At 32.8% G+C, this 23,483-nt stretch overlaps 1 protein-coding gene across 1 annotated transcript; it reads left to right on the forward strand.

Moving 5' to 3' along the window:
* Nucleotides 1–359: 359 nt before the first annotated feature.
* On the forward strand, nt 360–21,711 carry PRR27 (proline rich 27). The gene is made up of 14 exons (XM_061191017.1): nt 360–410; nt 1,860–1,886; nt 2,667–2,690; nt 2,774–2,815; nt 3,207–3,287; nt 4,754–4,789; nt 4,887–4,931; nt 6,535–6,657; nt 7,164–7,190; nt 8,158–8,184; nt 9,642–9,665; nt 9,754–9,798; nt 10,698–10,817; nt 21,112–21,711. Exons 1-14 carry the CDS (start codon nt 360–362, stop codon nt 21,709–21,711), a joined length of 1,272 nt encoding a protein of 423 aa, XP_061047000.1.
* Nucleotides 21,712–23,483: the final 1,772 nt, after the last annotated feature.

Consider the following 23,483-nt stretch of genomic DNA (forward strand, 5'->3'; position numbering starts at 1 on the left):
AATGGTACCTGACACAGGGTAGCAAGTATTCATTGAATAAGTGAGTAAATTAATAAATAAATTAACCATTTATACATAGGGTCAATTATTCTACTAACTTGCTAAGCCCAAAAAGAACTTCCACAATTTAGAAACTAAGATTTTCCATTATGTTGTGTTAATTTCTCCTTATAAAAAACTCATCATATTCATATCCATGTGTTTCTCAGTGAATCTGCTTTTATCAGTCTTCATTTCCCTTTCCAAATTATCTAGTACAAAGATAAATTAACACATAATTAACGAGGAAATATGTGATTTTAAGGAGAGTAAAACTATTATTGATTAGCTCCATATCTGTTCCACAGGACCAAGTAAACATGAAGTTCTTCCTTTTTACCTGCCTTTTGGCTGTTGCTCTTGCAAAGCGTGTAAGTATAATAAGATATTTATGAGTATCTATTATTACCTGAATATAAGAATAGTGAATCTTTTATGCAGACAACAGCAGGGGTAGGCAGCAAGGAAGTGTGACCTTTAAAACCTATAATCAAAGATGGCGTTGGACCCACCCTACACAAGATATCAAGGTGGACAAAAATACTTTTTATAAAGTGTTCTCCTTGTAGGGTTGGAAAGATTTTAGTCCTAGGTTAAAAGGCATACACTTTCTTCCATATCTGTTTGAATTTACTGGGGAACTATTTTCACTCCAAGAACCACTTCCTAAAAGTTAGAAACATATTAAACCATAACACGGACATCTTTCAAACTTCAGGAGAGCGACAGGTAAAATGTAGATTCCCAAACCATCTCTCAAGCACATGTCAGAATTCCGTCATTCTTGACTACAGTACCTCAGCAAATATGACGTTTAGACAGGAAACAAGCATGTGTTGAAGAGTGCTAACTTTGAAAATTACTTGCCAAATAACCTAATGCAAAGTCATCCCTTAACTTCTCAAAGCATCGTATTCTTCTAGTGAGAATGTAATAATAATATTCATATCACACGATGATAAAGAAGGACTAGATTCTTCATGTGAAGTGCTTCGAAGACACAGGCACATAATCTATTAACTTCCTCAGGAGTAACTCAGTTTTTCCCTTACCCTGCAGCCTGTGCTGCGAATCCCTCTCCCATACCGAGGGTCTCACTCCCTACAAGTGCACTATATCATCAGGGTAACCAGAGTTCTTTGCATCCTTTGCATTTCCATATCTCACACATCAATCTTGAAAAGTTTTTGTTATTAAGTTTAGAGCCAATCCAAGAGCATAGCCAGAGTAAGAATTCTAGTTAGGCAAACAGAAAAATATAGTAATAATGCTTCAGTGATCAGTCTTACACCAAGCTTCATTGTTTCTTTCTTCTGTTTACAATCTCCTAGTCTTAACTACTCTTCTCCTTTTCTCTCTAAATCAGTCATTGTCAGTCTTTCCCTTAAGATTAATTAAATCTAGCAATTAACATAAATGAAATAAAACAAAATGTGATGGTATTATAATATTTTAAGATTCTGTAGCACATCTGCACATACATCGTATTATATTTTAAACTGTGATAAGATTAATATCAAATACTTAAAAACTAAGAACCCAACACTTCCTAAAAGCAATAAATACATTAAGCTATAAAAAGGATTCAATTGAAGTACAGAATGATTTGCTTATTAATATTATAGCATATAATATTACAATAATAATGAAAAAAATCAACTAAACACTACACATTTCCAGAAACAAATTTCTAAAAGTCTCTTGCCATCAAAACAAGAACAATAAAAACAGAACAAAACAAAACAAAAATAGTGAGATAGCTTGGCATTTTAAATCTACCATAAAACTGAAACTTGTATTTGTTTTTGTTTCTTTTATAGGAGATGGAACATGTCTCCTCCAGTGAGGTAAGATACTTTGGTGTCAACATAAAATCCTTTCACTTAGTAAAAACATAATATGCCCTAAACTCTTGTCCATAAAATAGTTTTTCACCAGTGAGTATAGAACTACAGTCAGAGACAATTAGAAGTGAAGCCATAAAAAAAAAGTAGATACGGAGGAGTAAAGACCAAAAAATCTACACATTCAAATCACCAAGATTAGATTTGTGCATTTTTTTCTAAAGACCTCTCAATATTAATGATGTTTGTTCACAAGTCGTGATGAACATTTTGTGAGTACAATGACAGGAATCCATTCTATGTTTCTGCAATGAGGACTCAAGCTTTTCTGGAACTACGTTAAATGTTACTTTCCAAATGACTTCCTGGCCATAACAGATGCCCACAGACAACTCCAAGGTCACCTAAGCATTTTCTTGTTTTCCTGTGATGTATTTAATCTCTTTTAAAAAGACAAAAGAAAAAACATGATAACAATAAAAAAAAGAACATTGGAAATTGTACAGAGGAAATAGGAAATATTTTCTTTCTTCTCTGTGGATGATATTTGGGAGAGCTTTTGATTCAGTTATTCATAAACCAAAGCACAATGCGAAATTAGTTAGTTATCTGAAATATAATAATTATGTAGAGGGAGTGAAACTTTGGCTAACTTTGTTGTGTAATTCAGGTAAAAACTAATACGTTATCTACCCAATGGATAATGGTTGTAGATTGATATTTTATTACACTAGAATGAATTCAGTTTAGGTAAATAAGTAATATTGTCTTTCTCTTTCTAAGGAATCTATCAGCATGTCCCAGGAAGTAAGTCCTAAATTCTTAAATTAAATATATTTTAACTTTCTTTTTTTAATCAAAGTTATAAAATAAATTTATTTACTTCGTAGAAACATAAGCAGGGAAAGAATGTGGTCCTTCATCCCAGCAAGGTAAATCCTGATTACTTTAGTCTGTTAATCTTTGACTGATGAGATTGCTTTTTCTATCAAACATGGGTCACTTTCTCATTCAGCCAAAAAGAGTATTATTTTTAATTATGATTGTGAAAACGGTGATGTTTTCATTGTTTTGCCAAAATGCTATGGACTAACATGAAAGGAATTCCAGGAAAAGACTTGTGAGCCATTTTTGAGCAACAATGTTAAAGCAGAATATCTTAGAAAGAATTTCTTGTTAAAGGTTCATCACCTTTACTTTTCTTCCTTAATTCTGTACCCTTTTGTTCAAAAAATTATATTTTCTTTGCTATCACTTTATGCCCAAGAATATTACCCTGGATTTCAGTAAATGCTATATCCTTTTGGTCTTGTTTTCTTTTAGGAGAACATTTGTTCCACATTTTGTGAGGTATATATTGATTTCACATCAGTAGTACAATGTGAAGTAAAATATAGTATTAGAACCACATTGAAATTAACCTGGATTTGGAAAATATATTTCAAGTCAATCAAATTTGAAAACCAAGATTATCTTTAAAGAATGAGACCAAAAGTATACTGTCTTCTCTTAATTCTATGACTAATTCAAATGAAGAAAATATATCTTCGCATGAATCAACTAATACATTTGATTCCCAGATTCTATGAGGAATGAAGAACTTGTCTTTTAATGGTTTTCATTCTTGAAGTCTCAAACTTATTTTCTTCTTTTTAAAATTATTTTTCTATTGCAATATTTTCTTAAAATTGACTCAATCAATTTGTTTATCACAGAAACAATATATATTTACTTCCAAAAGCATGTTAGTTGGGCTAGTGATTTATTTTTCCTAATATATAATAAAATAAGTAAGGACTATTAAAATGAGAAAGAAAAGCTTATCCATGCCTTGCCTTAAATTATCTTGTGCATTCATTCATTCCCTTGACAAAGCATTTATTCAACAAGAACTATGTCCCCAACACTACCTTAGCCTCTAGGAATACAATAATAAATATGATACTCTCTGAGGATACAACAATAAATACAATAAACAACGATAAATACCACTGGTTGTATGTTTATCACCAAATAGAAAATTCTATTATAATTCATACAAAACTCTTACAATGTACGTTGGTGCTCTTTGACAGAGATATCAGGTATCTGACTCCAGAGGAAAGTACACTTTAAATCAAGCCAGTGTCAAATCAAGAACCTACCATTCACCTTCAATGTAGTTTTAGCCTGAAAAACCTCTCAATATTGCTTAGGGCAGTGTTTCTCAAAGTGCTACCCTTCAACTAGCAGCATCAGCATCACCTGGGCATGCTTATGCACTTTAAAATTTGAGAACCTCTTGTTTAAGGGGGGGTGAAAGAGGGAATGGTCACTAGTATAATAAAGACATGCTGTGGTAGAAATATCCAAGCAATGAGCACAATGGGAAAAAGTGTCTGGAAAGGAAGAAGCATAGCCATGGCCCGGAGCCTTGTGTCCTGAGGCATAGCCTGAAGACTTCCTACTTAGTGTCTAGGAAGCCTGCTTTACCGTTTCTCTACGCTTCAGGTCTGTCTCAAATGGAGAGCCAATGGCGGCCTCTCATAAATAACAATTGTGCCCTGTAGAAAGGGTTTGCAGGATTTAGTTTGCCACACACCTCACTAGTCCTACTTTGTAATATTTTTGTCACCTGTCTACACTCCCTAGGCATCTGATACTGTATGAATAACATAGAATTGATGAAAACTTTAAAATGAAACATATTTTCAGTCACATGTTATTAATTTGACATAGAGTGAGGGCTCTCAATAATTTATTTAATCTGTAATAAATAACATAATTTCTCAGTAGCAGTAGCTTGGGCCATAAATATATTTAATTAACTGCCCCTTCTACTCTAGTACAACTCTAAGGCTAAATCATGCAAGTTAAGTTAATTCTTCTTTTCTTCCCCTAAGGAAACTGCTGAAGTTCCCAGGGAGGTAAGTAATTTTCATTCAAACAAAATGAAATTCATATCACCCAGCCCTGTTTTCTTTTTGTGTATTTTTATAGCAAGTGCTTTTGTTTTCTTAACAGAAAGTTAGGGTTACTGTGGAAGATAAGCAACACCTGAAACAACTGGTAAATTTCTCGTACAAATTATAATTTCAAGTAAACCATGATAGTATTGCTGTTTCTTCTCCCAAATGTTCACACAACTCATTCCATCCCAGTGAGTTATTTACCCCCAATTTATAGTAAGTAATATATTTTCTGTTACTTTAATTTCCAGCTATTATCTTATCAAACTTGTGGATTTATAGTTTAAGAAAAATGAGTGTTGAGCAATTATCCAACTGATTTTGAAGGAATTACGAACTTTAGAAAATGTGTTTCAAGTTTAAATGGTGTGAGTGAGATACCGGTGTAGTTGAGGTATCACATTTTTGTCCACTCAACTTCTCTTTGACAACAGTGTCATAGAAAGATATCACAAGTGTAAAGGTTTCCAAGCCATATATAGGAGGTCATGTAACCCATCCTCTGTGGACTAGAGAAGCTTGCTGTGTGCACAAGGAAAGAGCACCTGCTTTGGAGTTAGCAACTTGTATTCCAACCACAACTTCACAAATCATTACTTAACCTCTCCAAGCTACAGTTTCCTCAACTAAAAATGAAGATAGTTATATTGACCCTGAGGAATTACATTAGATGATATGTATTTCAATTATGCAAAAAATGCTTGGAGCACAGTAGTTAGGTGCATGTAAAAAGAAGGTAACAATTATTGTTATCATATCCCTACACAGAGCAGACATACCTGCTAAAACCTTTAGAACAGAAACAGTCTTTCTTTGAATACTTAAAAATTGGGACTCCCCAGATAATACCTCTCTTTTTAGGAAATTCTGACTGCTAGAAAGGCCATTCTTAACTTTGTCAAAATGCTTCTAGTAGCATTTTCCTTTTGTACCACTCTTTTAAGGTAATTCTGAATTCATCCAATAATTATTCCCAGGCAATTCTAAAGACCAGTCGACATTCTACATGCCGATTTATTTTCAAATCTCTATGAAATTAAAATTCTCCTGAGTGAAGATGCCACTGTGGCTTTATATTTAATCTCTAAAAAAATCATCAGAGTCAGATCAAAGGCTCTGGAATTTACTAGAATATTTACTGAGCTTGATAGATAGATAGATAGATAGATAGATAGATAGATAGATAGATAGATAGATAGATAGACATAGCAGGCACTATGAAAACTGCTATATATTTTAACAGATATAATCCTACATGGTAAATAATGCTCAGATAAATTAAGCAGTTTGAGCAGGGTCATGGATTCCAATACCCAGGATTAAGGGAATTAAAGTTCAGTTCTATCTGACTTCAAAGACCAGACTTCTTACATACATGGAAAAGAAAATGACAGACACTTACCTTCTAATTCAAGAAATGTTCCTTTCCTTTCTTATACATATTTTTGTTTTTTCCACATAGATATTGTTCTGGAGGCCTTAATAATCAGACAATTTCTTTAATTTTGCAATTTATTATAAATGTAGGAACAGTTACAGTAAATGTTATGTTACTAAACTATTCTTGTTAGGTAAATTTGCCACCATTTATAAATTATCTAATTCAATAAAGTTCTAAGTAACTTGGTCTTCCAAAATCTGCTTTTGACACAAGGAGGAAATTCAGCATTGGAGTAAATATTGATAATTTTCTTTCTCTCTAGAGCAAAATCAGTCAGTTTTATCAGAAGTTCCCCCAATATATCCAAGCTCTATATCAAGGTCCAACTCTTATGGACCCATGGGGTCAAGTTAAGAGAAGTGCCGTGCCCTTTATTCCCACTGCGGTGAGTGCTGCTTTTTTATTTGTTGTTTGTTTGTTTGTTTTTCTTTTTGTTTTTGGTGAGGGATGAGTTCAGGATAAATATATGTAAAATAGCTAGAGACAAAATGTCCCCAACAAGTTTTAACTGAGAAAGCAGAACAAATGAGAATAAAATCTTGTAGTCCAGAGATTAAATAGCAAACAAAAAATAGCCCAAATGTAGTAACAAATAACAATAGTAACCATAGTGACAAATAAGTAATTTAATTTGAATTGTCCTAAGTGTATGTTCCTACATCATTTTGCTTGGCTCCTCAAACAAGTCTCTAATATAGGAGGGGATAGTAATCATTAATTTCATGTAACAAAAATATTGTATTGTTAAGAAAATACAAGGAAGTGAAGTAACTTGCCCAAGTTCCAAGTATTCTCTACCATTTTTTTTCATAAAACAGTCTGTCTTAAGGAACTTTCTCTCATATGAGGAATAAATAACAAAAGTTTTCTTGACCCTTTCTTTGGTTACAGAGCAGACAGCGTCTCTCTACCAGTGAGGTAAGGCATTTTACTATAAAGGCAATACCCTGGTAACTAGCAAGATATTATACACTTATTATACACTGTACTAGACAGTCTTTGATGTAGTTTTTAAGCAATAAATCTAGATTTACATAATATAGGAAAATCAGATCTTCAGATCTCTAAGAAAAATCTGGGGAAGGCAGAACAAAAATGTACACATCCAAGGATACAAAGATTAGATCTGTGCTAGTAGACCTTGCCAAAAATGTTAATACTACTTCTTTTTTAAAGATCACCATTAATATTGCTATCACACCAGAAGACATGGTGTAGATCTTACATTTTATAAACAGAGTGGGAGGAATCCAATGTATCATTCTGAAATAAGAACTCTAATTCATCCAGATCCATACAAACTGCCGTTATCCAAACGTCTTCCGGCATATCACACATGATTAAATACATTTTCACATCACACAAGAAATTGCCTAGTTTTACTCCTACTTAATAATGACTAAAAAAGTTCAGAAAAGAGAAATAACAATTTTACAAGTAAGATTAAATGCATCATTTCAATTTTTTTTAAGGAATCTGCCAGCTCCTCTCAGGAAGTAAGTCAAAACCACTTATATTAAATATAGTTAAGAAATTACTTTTTAGTTTGTTATGGTTATAAAGTAAATATTACTTATTTTGCATAAATATAAGCAGGAAACAATGTGGCTATGCATCCAGTCAGATAAAATGTATTTATATGTTTATTGGTTCATTGATAAGATATGTCATTCATCACTCACTTAAGAAATATGTATTTAGCAAGTATTATGTCCTTACATGATCTTAGATCTTTGGGATACAACAGCGATTTAAAACACAATAAAAATAAAATTAATTATTCTTCTTTATAAAAGAGGGGTTTTCTGCATATATTCAAGATGAAATTATGTATAACCAATACAGTGAGAATAAAATATCTAATTCTTTATTAAATTTTTTTAAGGAAAATCCAAAGAAGACTGTTGATATGGTAAGGTATTATTTCTATATGAAGCTCTATTTAATTCATATTTTCAAAAATTAATATGAATAGTTAGGTCTATCTGAAATGTTCTGCTTTTAATAAAATAGAGTTATATTTGTAAGTTACTTAAAAATATAATTTCTCTCCACCTTTTAATTTGTTTCTCTCAATTGCCCTGAATTCTTTCAATTAATCCTTCCATGTAAGCCAGACTTTCCACATAATTTTTATATGGTTTCCACTGCCTCTTTCTTTTTTTTAATCAAACTTTTACTATTTTTTTGAACTGGAAATTTTACTTTTTCTTTTTTACCTGTCATACTAATATCCTTTTTGTAATATGAGAAAGATCTTTAATTCCACAAATATCAAAAATATACTGCTAGGGATTCAATTATCCTGGTCCCCAGATTTTGACTACTTTTTTTATTTTTCAAGGAATCTTCTAGTAGCTCATACAGTGAGGAGAATGGTACTTTTAATATAAAACAACTAGTTTATTGAGAAATACTGTATTTTTCTGCTGTTAATTATTTTAAGTAAATTTGGTATTGATAATTTTTTAACAGAGCCACATCAAAATAGCCAGTAGACATGAAAAACACATGTAAGAAATATACACAGAGTCATTTTAGAGGTCTGAATGAAGTAGATACATAGCCAAGAGTAGCTGTTTTAGCCCATGCTTTTGATAATGTTCAGCTGGACTCTGGTTCATTGGTAATAGGCATTTTTAAAATAAGCCAAAGCCAAATCAACATCCTGTCAATTGCCTTCACCATAGTTCTACCCTGAGTCTCTCTCGCTATTTAAGGGGTTGAATACTGGATTGGGTTATGGGTTGTGTAAATCACAGGTACAAGAACATTTGCTGTGTTACAATGAGCCAAGTGCGTAAGCACAATGGGAAAACTTCCTGGGAGAGGATGAAGCATGGATTGTGGCCCACAGTCTTGTGGCCTGAGGCACAGCCCAACATCTTCCTCCTCAAGGAAGGAGGAAGCATGCTTTACCCTTTCTCTCAAATTGGGGGTACCCGGGCACTAAAAAAAAGAAAACAATGGTCTTCCCAGAAAGGGCATGCAGGCTCTGCCACATACCTCAACAGCCTGATTAGTTTTAGTTTTACTCCTTTCTCTCTCTCTCTCTCTCTCTCTCCCCCACATTTGCATCTGCATATACTCCATGAGAATTTGACATTATATGAACAATATAGGTAAATGGAAAATTCAAAACATATTTTCAGTCAAATATCATATGGACACAGAGAATGCTCTGATAATGAATATTTAAACTCATTAAATCCATAATAAATTCCTATAAAGTAGTACTTTGTTTTTTGGTAACAGTGGTTTGGCCTTGAATTATTAAAATAATTAGCTCTAGTTCTCTACTATAATGATATAGACAAAATTACTCGTGGGCTATCTAAGTCAAGCTGATTCTCATTTTCTTTCCCTAAGGAATCAACGGAAGTACTCACTAAGGTAAGTAATTTCCGTTCAAACAAAATTAATTACATATTATCCCATATTTTCTTTTGTATTTATCGCAGTTTATTTTTATTATTAACAGAAAACTACATTGACTGAAGAAGAAAAGAATCACCTAAAATTTCTGGTAAATTTTCCATGCAAGCCTTTGTAGCACAACCAGTCTCAGCTTGGACACTGCTGAACTGTGATCCTCTCAAAAAACAAAAAAACAAAAAAACAAAAAAAACAGAAAACCGCTATTTTTAATAAAGTCTAATTTCTATAAAAGTTTTCCCTATACTTTGTCAAAACTATTACAAAAACATTCTCCCATTGTACTAATTGGATCATTGCCATGTATCCACCCAACCATTATTCCCCAGTTATTCTAAAAACCCATTGATTTTTCATTTTGTAAAAACAGGAAATTATCCTGAAGGCAGATGCCACTGTGTTTAATACCAATTTTAATCTCTATAATAATCTACAGTTGGACCCATATAGATGGTGCAAAATACAACACAGAGGAGAGGGATATTTATTAATAGGTGACAGGCACTATACCAAGTGTTCTCTCTATGTTAATTCATTTACTTCTACAAGGTAAGTGACACTCAGAGATTAACAATTGACTCAGTGTCACAGATTCTTCTAAGATAAATCACACATTCTATATGACTCTAAGGACAAGGGTGTTTCCACCAGACATGGAAAAGAAGCCACAATCTGAGACACTTATTTAGTAAATTAAGAAATTATCCCCTTGCCTTCTTACACACACCTTTTTTTTCTTTTCTCTCTTTTTTTTTTTCTGCTTAAGTATTTTGGCATCGGGGTCTGAAATAACCAAAGAATATACTTAATCCTACAGTTTATTTTATGAATGTAAACATAGAGTTAATTTTATATGAATAACCTCTCCTTTGCTTAAGTCTGTTTGGTATCATTTAGAATTTATCCAAATAAATAAAGCTTTAGTTTATTTGGTTATGTCCAAGTGTGCTCTGACACATCGGATAATGGAAAAATTATAATTTTTTCTAGAACCAAATCAACCAATATTATCAGAAATTAACCTGGCCCCAGTATCTCAAGGCTATTTCTCAGTATCAGAAAACTATGAAGCCGTGGAATCACGTTAAGACAAATGTTATCCCCTATCTGGTGAGTTCTCCCTTTTATTTTTAATTTTAAAAACCGAGTTATCTTTTATAGTAAAAATAAGATAGGGAAATTAAATTCCAACAAGCTCTCAAGTAGAAGTTGAAACAAAATTAAGTAAAAATTCTAGGCTGGAAATTAAATTAAATTAAATTAATCATATAGTACAAATATAGTTACAATAAGCAGAAATAATGATATAATGATAAATTGTGTTTATATTAGATTTAAATTTCTTAAGTGTTTGCTTATAATATTTCAGTTTATTCCTATAGCAATTCTTCAAGGTGGGTCAGCATAGAGAATATGACTTCCATTTCACAAAAGTATCTGAAATTCCAAAAAGTAGCCTGACAAAGCTCTAATTAACATTTCTCCTTTATTTCATTTTTTTTAAAATGTGACTTAGGAAACTTTTTTAACATTAGGAATAAGTGGGAGAGCAGGAAATTGCACCCAGAGAACTGACAGTTTAACATAAAAATATAGGATTGGAATCAGAAGCCCTGACATAAATAAGCTTTTGACTTTGGTCAAGTCACTTCATTTATCAGGATTTTTAAAATATGATTTAATTTATTAGATATACATGTAGCATTTAAAGATATCTGCCCCATGATTAGAGAAAATAAGAATTTAGCATCTGTAGTTTGAATATGAGATGCCAAAATGATGCTCTAAATATTTCCATGGAGTGGTAAATATTCTTTTTGTTTTTTATTATAAGCACATAGCTAAAATATATTATTCCTTTCTCTTTTAAAGAGATACCTTTAAGATTCTTGAATTAACTGCTTCCACTTGATTATGGTAAGTATCTTTAGGCTTATAATTTAAACAATAAATAGGAGTTTTGTATGAAGAATGCATAATGTTGTTAATAGAGTTTCAACTTTAATTAAGTCATACTTGGTTTATGAAATATTTTAAATTTTGCCTACACCTCTTTGATTCACAAATGTAAGTGATCTGTGTATTTGCATGCATCTTATAAATATTTTGAAAATAAATTATAGGAAAGTTTCTCTATAGCTGATAACACATTCAGCCAGAAGCAACAGCTCTGGGTGGAAATTGTCACAAGCATAATGGTCACAGGGATGTTAACTTATCACCTTCGAGTTCAGACTCAGAATTTCAGTTTGGTGGAAGAGAGTTTTCCTACACAAGCTAGTTTAAAACAAATTCTCTGCATTATTTTCTCTGGAAAAATCACCACTGTTTTAAATACACAAAACCTACTTTTCTTAGTGGCTCTCTTTGACATTTTAACCATTGCTTTAAAGCCATGATGAAGGGCCAAGGAAACAAATATACAACAATGTTGCTTTTTTGTGCAGTCACCTTTTCTTTTTCTTACGTTGTCCTTGCAGTATATAGGTCATCTCCAATCTTGGAATTCGGTCTCACTCAAGTTATCTTCTTGTTCCTTTTATATGTCCTGCAGTGAGACAAAGTAGGTTTCAGAGAAATGAGTAATAAATGTGGTAGTAATTTATTGAGGCCTTACAATGCTAGTCACAATTCTAAGCCCTTTGCCTATATTAACAAATTTCATATTCACAAAAAACCGAGGAGATGGTTAATATTATCAGCCAATTTGAGATAAGGAACCTGAGGCCCATGGAAGTTAAAAAAATTGTTCATAATCACCCTGCAAAAGTGGAAGAGCCAAGACTCTAACACAGATTTCCAGTTCTAGGACTCCAACACACCACTATTGATGCCAAACTACACCTAAAGTCCAGCTAGGGGATTTTTTGGCTTTAAGTACATTGTCACAAACATGATTTGCTTTGTCATGTCATTTTGGCTCTCCAAATGATGAAAAGGGGTCAGACAACTTCACAAAATGATTTTATGTGAGAAAAATAATAACTATTATGAATAAGAGCTGAAATTAAGCTGTATTTTATAAACAGCAATATTTCCATTGCTATAGTTATTTATACATTTATTTTACACTTTTAAAAAGCTGATCATGTGTTCTATACTGTGAGAGACATGAGGGAGACAGAAATAAGGTAACAAACTTATCCTCATTAAGCTCTATTCTAGACATAGACACAGGAATGGCAATACGAGGTGCCAGATGCTAAATTAGAGGCATGAGAAGTATCTGGTAGTACAAAAAGGTCAAGTGATGCATCAGACTTAAGTCATAAACTAAGTCTTTCAGATAATTAGAACTAGACTAAGCAAAGCAATGGCAGAGGAAAAAAAAGTCAAAAGGTATTGAATTGGCAGAAAAATTACAAAAGAAATAGAGAAATCAAAATATGCACAATAGATTTTAAAGAATTTAATAATTTTAAGCAATTTCTTAAAGTATCAACCCAAGGTAATTATGCATAATGAATTTTTTTCCCTAAAACCTAGATTTCAATTAGATAAAACGGTTTTAAATGTAGAAAGCATTTTATGTCTAATAAACTATTTAGAAAATAAGAATAAATTTTCCTTCAAAACTGGCTGAAAATGTAAATATTTACCACGTAATGAATAAATATAAGTATTACTTTTATGTGCTGAATTGAAGAACCTGGCTATCAATTTTCACTCATTCATTAAATTGTTCCACAAATAGTTATTAAAACCTTACTATGTGCTAGGTGTCATGTTGGGCACTAAAAAATATTAACTAATAATCATTATAAATAACAACATTCTGCTAGAATAGGATGGATGGGTATGTGTGGGTTCTGTATACAAGCATACATTATTTCTTGAATATAAATCTAATAGATAATATAGTATTATCTTTTTCTTTTTAGGCTTGACCGGAAAATCTATCTTCTACATTTTCTTATCTACCACTTTACTTCATACTGCCAACATGTTTGGAGAGGCCCACTAATAAGACAGAAGTGTTGAGGGAAAGGAAGACTGTGCAGAATATTTCCTGAATTATTTATATTCTCCCTGTTAGTTCATGTTGAATATACTGGGTTTGTATGGTGGTTTCATAAAACTTAGCTGATGATTATTTTAAATGCTTTCCCTACTCTTTCTGAGTTGCAGAACTACATTTCTTTTCCTCTGAAAATAAAATTTCAAATGCACTCTTTGGTGTGTAATCATCATTTCCATTGTTCATACTGGCCCACTAGGCTATGGATGATAATATTAACAGTCCTTTAACAATCACTTTAAACCAGCTTGGCTACCACCAAAATAACTGTACACTTTCTGGGTAATGCAATTTTACTTCTCATAATGGATAACCTTGAACACTATAAATTATATTCTCCAAACACAGCTAGGTTTACAGTACTATTCAACCATTGTTTTACCAACTTTTGATTTATTTGATTTATTTATTTAATCTGCCACAGCATTAATCCCAAACCTTCACCAGAGCCCTCAATCCTCCTCTCCCAGGTCACATTTTCACACTAAAGTAGGGAGTCAGGCACTGAGAACATAAACCTTCCAAGGCCCCCCATTAATGGTATCAACAAATGGAGAAACAGGAAAAGCAAGTAAGTGGATTCATGCATGGAATGTAAGGGAAAACTCTAAGGAGGTGACATGTCCAAGAAGACAAAGGGATAGGGAAAGATAAAGGAAAGTGGATTTAGGAGGAAGGGATAAAGATGAAAATTATTTGAGCTTAGAAATTTGTGTTAAGCATCTGCTTATGATGGGAAGACATTGGAGGAGTTTTCACAGGGGAGTGACATTATATGATATGTACCTTTGGTGAAAAGATTTGAAAATTGGAGACTTTTTCTTTGACACGGTAGAATACTCCAATCCTTTAACCCTCTCATTGTATTCCATTCTATCCAAGCCCTCTTTAGGCTCACTTCTTCTTATTCAAGCTGAACACTGAAGGGTTTTTCAGAAGGAGGTAACATATGCCATATATTTTGAAAGGGTAAGAGGTAGAAGCTAAGAGAATTTTTCTTTGTCTTCGTAGAACACTCCATCCCTTAACACTCTTATTACATTCCATTCTCTCTATTTCTTATTCACCTCACTTCCTTTCTTGCACAGCTCAGAATTCACCCTTGATTTTTTTAAATATCATCTTGATAACTCATGTAACTCTTTGCACCTCTGCACTTAATCCTACCGGAAAACATCCAACCAGGAACTAAATTTCTATTGCCACTCCATGCAAGGAGCTGAGCATTGAAGTAAGTTTGTTTTTTAGCATTGTTGGTCACCAAAGACTACTTGTCAGACTTTGTCTTGTTGGCATTAGAGTTAGCTGCCTTCTTCAACACTCCCTAAACTTCCAATTATCTCACTGGAAAAAAATTTGCCTTTCTACTTTATTGACAAATATTGTGTCCATCAAGCCTAAACACTATCCACCTCCCTAGTATGACACTTCAATAACTTGATCTAACTCTGAATGTAACTTTAACTGTCTCCTTCAAGTCTCAAGGGATGTGGTGATCTTCCTCTAGTTCAAAGCTAACAGCTTTTTTGGTGCTTTTTATAATTTCCTCTGTAATCTATCCTTTTCAATAATGTTCAGTGGGGCAAAGTAATAATGATGATTATCATCTCTAAAACCAATTGAACAGCTATGTGCAGGGTAATTTATATATTTGTCTCAATTATCCTTACAATTATTAATATTACTCTTATATTTCTAATAGCTATTAATATTATACCTTGCAGATGAGGAAATTTTAGTAGAAAAAGAATAAGTTGTCCCCAGGGGCATCATTCTATTTGGACCTGTTGATATTTACTTCCTGGTAATTCTTATAACGGTCTTTATCTAGCTACTTTTTATAGGTATTTTGCAGGACTTCTTTTCTTTCTCCTGCACAAACATTGATGTTCTCTAGGGCTCTGACCTCAGCCACTTCTTTTCAAATTCAACATATTTTTTCCTAAATGATCTTATCCACTTTAAACACTTTAATTGCCACATACAATCAGCTGATTAAAATCAACTCCTAATTATCTAGATAATTTCAGCTCTAAATTGCTGTCCCCCAATATTAGACAGACATACCCAATTGACTTCTGAAACTCTCTATATATGGTTAGCTTCCCAAATTAAATTGTAAACAATATTAGGGGTAATATGTAAGCAGAACTTCACTTGAGTCCCCAGTGTTAAAACGTTATCTGGTATTTGGATGAATTCCATATATTTCAGACCTAATATTTTATTACAGTAAATTAAACTGGAGCATAGCATTTATCATAGCTCCTAAAATTTTATGCCATAGCACATGGTGAAAACACCTTTAGGACCTGAAATGTTTCCCAGTAGGTGATACCAATCTCCCAGTGAATCTATAAAAAGAAAATCTCAATAAAGCACCCATAGAATGGCTACTTTTAAGCAATTTTATTTCCTGGTAAACCCTCCAAGACAAATTAATTGCAAAGTGTAGCCCTAGGTAAGTAAATGAGGTGACTTCCACTTAAGGAAGTTTAGCCAGAAGCCAATTCGTTGTTGAAAGACATCTGCCAAAAAACATAGTTTTGGTTTTGATGTCATTTATGTTAGGTAATGCTGACAGTAGTTAAATAGCAGGACCAGATTTTATGTGAAGGGTCTTCCTAGTCAGACTAATAAAGCCATACATTCTTTTGTCACTCTCTAGAAGAGAAGTACAAAATATATTGTATATTTTCTGAAACAACCAATTTATAATATTAATGTTCATAGGGTCAATCAAAATGAAGCTTTTATTTTGGGCCTGCATTGTGTGTGTCGCTTCTGCAAGGGTGAGTAAATGGACTCTTTAAATTACAGCAATAATATACCCATCAATTAATTATAGACAGGGATTCGTGTTAATGATATAAATTATCATAGTGTTGATAATGATGCAGCAGAGAGATATGTTAATGGGCATGTGGTTTGCTGTGCCAAACTTTTCAAAAGAAATTTTTAAAAATCTGAATTTAAAAAGTTGTGTAATCTGAAAATGAATAAACAGCAAGGAGAAGAAGTGAATTCAGAAATGCAGTGGGCTGGAGAAAGATAAAATTAAAGGGAACCAGAATTCCATGTAGATGATCTTCACTGGTTATGTCTTCAAATTATACAAAACTGGATTAGGCTTCCTCTGGCAGTGAAGTCCCACTGCTGGAGGTATTTATGTAGAGTCACAAGGAATACTTGATGGAGTTAAAGTAAATGGACATAGTGACTACCAGTGTATTATAAATAGATGAGCCTCTAATGTAAGAAATAGCTGATGGAAAATTCTTAATCTTAGCCAACAAGTGAGCTAAATATCCTCTTTTGGAAAAAGAGAAAATTATGACATCTACTCCATAGGATGGCTTTGAAGATTAAATATGATAATTATATAAAGTATTTAACAGAGCACCTAGGATATAGTAGGAGCTCAAATGCTACTTGTTATTATTAACAATTATTATCTGATTATTGACTGATACTACTAATTATCACCCTGTGCAAACTTCAAGATATTTTCCAATCTCCTAAAATCACCTGAATTAAATTCTAATTGCTAAAATAGTAAATGATGAGTTTCCTACACTATCTTGTCATTCTTATCTCATGCTCTGTTGTATAATCTGTGAGAAATTCATAAAAGATATTGAAGCTTAACTGGAAAACAAGTGGACATATGGTCCTTCTGCAACTGTTAAGAGGTGGCTACAAACCACATATATACACACAAACACACACACAAATGCAAACAAAACCTGAGAGGTGAAAGAGAACAGCAAAACAAGATATATGAAAAAGACTGAATGATTTTTCAGATGGTAAGATTTATGTACATGTAGAAAATTACAAACCGAAATCTATCAGCCAATATAAAATTTCCTGAGACAATGGTCTATGTTAAAAACATATAATGATGATAACAATAATAAACAAATAATTTATACTAGTGATTTATATTTCAAGAAGAAATTAACTATATTAATAATACAGTTGTACAAATTCTTCAGTAATAAAATCTGGGTACAGATGTTTTCAAATGAATAACCATAGTGAATTAATTTTTTTCCTTTTGCTTTAGAAGTGTTTCTACTTCATTGATGAGGTAAAACTTTGTTTTCATCTGTGTACAAATGTATTTGTTTTTACCTTAAAGTATATTTTATGTTTTAAAACTCTCTGATTTTTTACAAGGCAATTTTGTGACAACTATTGCTGTTAAAATATTAATGCTATTAATCTCTTCTTATTTGATAGAAAAATATTTGTGGAGTATAAATATATTTGTGTTAAACATATTTACTGTAAGGTCTTTATTTCTTTTAAATGAGCAGAAGCATTAAGTAAGTGTACTCCCTTTAGAGTGTGATAAAATTTTTGCTATACCCAGGTTTCCTCCTCATGCCTCTATAAAATTTTATGACAGTATTGTACTAAGTTTACTTCAGCAAACTAAGTGATGAATCTGGGAAGGCTTTGCCTGTATGAAAGATTAGAGCAGAAGAAAGCATGACCTAGGAACCACCAGCAGGAGAAGTATGTCCCAAAATGTTAGATGACTTCTGTGCAGCAAATACTCATAAATTATCACTACGCAGGACACCAAAACATTCATCACTTGACTGATATTAGAATTTTTTTAGTTCTTTGTCATTTTTGCCTCAATTCTGATGACAGGAGCATGCTAATAAAATGATACTGGTATCTATCCACAAGCATGCAGTAGATAAACATGACAATCTAGCAAGGAAAGGCCAAGAGATATGATCTGGATGTGCACAGTTTGAACCAAATACCATTAGATATATGGAGAAGAAGTAGAAAGGTTGTGAAAATAATTTTAAAAATGAAAACAATATGAGATACTACTTTGAATTTCTTATAAGAGTTAAGATTTTAATCATAAGAATCTAGGGCTCTCTGGTCACAGTATGAATCATTGACATTCGTCTTTGTGAACACTCTGGAACATCTATCACTTGTGTATTATTCATCATACCTTCAGGTGACAATATGATCCAGGAGCAAATATTTTATCTCAGTAATTCAGGAAACCAACCTAAAATTGGAAAGAATATGGTACACAATATTAAATTTTAATGAAGAAGCTTGATAGCTGGGAAACAGTAACCCAGACACAAGCAAAGAAACCTTGTCTGTTTTTTCCAGTACCTAAGATCTAGCATGTGGACAGCACAGAGGAGGCACTCACTTTATACTTTTTTTAAAAAAATTCTTGAAAATCTATCAAGAGAAACAAAATATCCCAAAGCTACTGAGGAAAAATCTACATTCATTGAGAAGTTATATTGCAAAGCCTTGTTTAGTCCCTAGGGATTCTGTGATAAACCTAAATGATGATCTAATGTAAATATCTGGTGTAAATAAGTCACTAGCCACAGAATTAATCAAAACATTTGGTTCCCTGTACATAAGTATTTATAAATAGTTATGAACAAGAAAATTTAAAGAGAGTGTAGAAACACTGGAACCAGTAGGACATTAAAATCGGTCATTGCCGATCTACTTTGTAATAAGGTATTTAGAATAACAGGACTGGGTCTACACAGTCATAGAAAAACAAGGCAAACAACTATATCGCTTAAGAAAGAAAATTCCAGGTTACTCAGAGAGTTTTGGCAGTTATAGTCACTCTGAATGCCAGTAGAGATCTAAAGAAAGATTTTTTTAAGGGGCCTGAAACTTAAAACCAACTTTGTTTTCTTTGTTGTTTTAGAATTTTGTCTCATCCAGTGAAGAGGTAAAATATATCTATATTTGTTTATATTTTAAGAAATATACATATATTTTAAGAAATATATTTTATATTATTAATTTTCTTTTTAAAATAGCATTTTCTGCCTAATAACGTTAAATAATTCAGTATTATTAAGTTTTTCCCTGAAAAGCTAAGTAATTTCAGAACATGTTATCTTTTCTTGCTGTGATGGTCTCATTTAAAAATGCATCTATAAGGATGAGCATATTTATATTTACACATACTGTAATTTTTTATTCATATTGATATCCTGCCCAATTTCACTGCCAATTCATTAAGTAAATACTTTTAAATGAAAATTATATAAATAAAGTTTTATATCATAGAAATGTATTGCTGATTTTAAAAAGGCAGTATTTTCCAACAAATATGAAAATTGGGTCTATGTTTATCAATAGTGCATGTTACTGACAGGTTAACTTGGAATACATGAAAAGAAAATAGCTCCATCAACCAGTTACCATTAAAATAAACATATGATAAGAAATATTAAACATGGCTTATTATATTTTAAATGATATTTATGATATATAAATTTTTACTTTCTTGAATTATAATTGGGCTATGCAATGAATCAAAGAATCTAGAGTCTTAATATATAAGCAAATATGTACCAAATTTGCTCAGAAAACTGACAAAGTTATAATAGGAAATAAAACTTCATGTGTGTGAGACTAAGAAATGTCTTAATTTTCTATAAATTCTTACATAAGGTTGTGACCTTGGAGCTCCCTGACAGTTTTACATACATGTAATAGACAAACCTAGAGAAATTAAAGGAAAATGAGGAGGTCCTTCTACCAAAAACTAATCATGTGAAATGTAATAGTAAATGCATTAGTAATATTTAGAATTTTCTCATTTAAAACACAAACACTATCAGGAAAATTAAATATGAAAAGCCCATAGTATATATTGTGAAATGATCATCACAATTAGTTAACATCCATCACCACGTATAGTTACACTTTTTTCTCGTGATGAAAACTTTTAAGATCTGCTCTCTTAGCAACTGTTAAACACACAATACAGTATTGTTCACCATAGCCAATTATATCTCAATTGGAAAAAAAAAAGCCAGCAGTCATCATCCACATCCAGTCTGCTTTCCTTCTTAATAACAATTTAAGATGCCTAGCCTTGAAGGAGTAGAAGCTTTGAGGAAGGGTGGGAGGAATTCAGAAGGACACCTAGAAAAGGTATAACTAAGTGAATGCACCCCTGGGGGCACTTTAGAGACTCAGCGGGTCCTGAGGGGATCCAGCTGGGTGTGCTGTGCAGATAAGGAGGCTTGGAAGGACTGATCCTATACTGTGCATCTTCTTTTCTTCTATTGTTGTCCTGGCCTAGCTGGCATATTGTGCAGTTTATAACACTCCAATTCACCGACACACAAAATATTTCCTTCTACATTGAGGTTTATTCCATTTTCTTCAGAAATGATTAGTTCTTATTTTGTAAGTGTTGCAAGCACATTAGCCTTGAGAATGAGACTAAATTGGAATTCTTTAAAAAATCACCTTCACTCATTGTACATCATCACAGTCATAACATAAGTAAGTAATGTAGAGATAAGATAGAGGTAATCAACTTAAACTGACTTCTTTGCTCTCGTTTAGGATTACAGCGGCAATCCTGGCAGTCGTTACCCAGTTAATCCAGCTCTGAATATTCCTTATCCCATGCCAGACAGTGATTTCGCTCTTCCTGTCTATCCTACAAGGAATAAGTTCCCCAATTATCCTGGGAATCCTGACCGTGATACCGGGGTACCCTCATATCCCTGGGTTCTCACTGCTCCTGGAGCTCCCCTCTACCACATTCCTAGTTTTCCCATACCTTCTTGGTTGTCCCGTCATCCTCTCCTTCCTTGGGCTTTCCGCCTTGTTCCTCCCTCAAAAAGACCTATGGGACCTTATTTCGCACCTGATACAGCTGCACCCACTGCAGCCGATCCACATGTACCTAAGCCTCTTGCCCCACCTACTACAAACCCACCTACTATCCCAGAGACTGAGCCACCTGCTGTGACAGAGCCTGATGAAGCAGAGCCTGCAGCAGCTGCCCCAGGACCTCAGCCCTCTACTTCTCTTGACCAGGTGGGTTGCCTCAGTCTTACTCCTGTGATCGTGAGAAGTGTAGGAGCAGGAAAGAAACACAGTCTCTCCACAAGCAAACATATACTGTATCAGCTGAAATATTCTGAACAGCTTTATTGAGATACAATGACATACAGCAAACTACCAATACTGAAAGTGTATACTTTGGTAAGTTTTGACATATATATATACACCCATGAAAAAAATCACCAGGATAATGAATATATCCACCACAGCCAGAAGTTTCCTCCTGTTTTTTTTTAATATTCCCACCCTCCCCTTTTTTCCTGTCCTTGATCTATTTTCTGTCAGTACAGATTGGTCTGCATTTTCCAGAATTTGATATAGGTGGAATCATACTGTATATACTTTTGCGTGTCTGGCTTCTTTCACTCAGCACAATTATTTTGAGATTTATCCATGTAATTATGCATATCAATAGTTCAGTCTTTTTATTTTTTTTGGAGAGTAGTATTAGATTATATGGATGTATCATAATTTTTTACCCATTCATTTGCTGATGAACATTTTAATTTCCAAACTTGATGCCATTTATTTATTTCCAATTATATATTGCATACTGTACTGGCTTAAATTGTGCAGTTCAATATTAAATAAAAGTGATTAGATGGACAGCCCTGCCTTGTTTCTGACATTAGGGGAAAGCTTTTATTCTAGGATACCATTAGGTTACTGTGATTTTCACCTTTAGTAAACAGGAACAGAGAAACATTTTGATCTAAGGCTAATTTTTCCCATTGCAGAGATCAAACTATTCTGAGTGCCCTGTGAATTCTGAGCTTTTTTTACTCTGGCTTATGTGATCAAAAACTTTTTCCTGCCCTGTGTGAGCACTAGATATTGTTCCATTTTGTCCTTTCAGGTGATTCTTTACCTGACCTGAGGTAGTATCTTCATATGAATAATATATACTTGGTTGAAAACCTTAGGATAACCTATTTATTTATTTATTTATTTATTTATTATTTATTTATATTAAAGTATAGTTGATTTATGATATATTAGTTTTAGGTATACATCATAGTGATTTGATATTTTTATAGATTATACTCCATATACACTAATACGTATAAAATAGATAACTAATAAAAAAAAAGTTGAAAGAAAAAAAAAGTTATTACAAAACAGTGACTATATTTCCCTGTGCTGTACAATGTATTTTTGTTGCTTATCTATTTTATACATAGTAGTTTGTATCTCCTAATCCCATACCCCTATCTTGCCCCTCCTCCCTTCCTTCTCCCCATTGATAACCACTAGTTTGTTCTCTATAATTGTAAGTCTTTTTCTGTTTTGTAATATACATTCATTTGTTTTAATTTTTAGATCCCATATATAAGTGATAACATAGAGTATTTGTCTTTCTCTGTCTGACTTATTTCACTAAGTATAATACTCCTACGTCCATTCACGTTGTTGCAGATGGGAGAATTTCATTCTTGATTATGGCTAAGTAATATTCAATTGTGTGTGTGTGTATATATATATATATATATATATATATATATATATATATATATATATATCTCACAGCTTTATCCATTCATCTATTGATGGACACGTGCATTGTTTCCGTATCTTGGCTATTGTAAATAATGCTGCTATGAACATAGGCTAACATTTTTAGATCTTTGTATCTATGTCTTTGTCCCCCTTTTTCCTTCAGATTCTCTGCCCTGTGAATTTCAGCTATCTTGGTCTTCCTGGGCACCCAGGTCCATCTCCCTTCACTAAGTCCTGGAAACAATCCAGGCAGTAAGATAGGACAATCATAGGGTTCATCTCCTTTGCTTCCTGTCTCTTAGGGATTGCTGTTCTTCATAACTTGATGTTTAGATCTTGAGGAACTGTTGCTTCTGATATTTTTATTA

Source organism: Eubalaena glacialis, chromosome 5, assembly GCF_028564815.1.
Source record: "Eubalaena glacialis isolate mEubGla1 chromosome 5, mEubGla1.1.hap2.+ XY, whole genome shotgun sequence".
NCBI lineage: Eukaryota > Metazoa > Chordata > Mammalia > Artiodactyla > Balaenidae > Eubalaena > Eubalaena glacialis.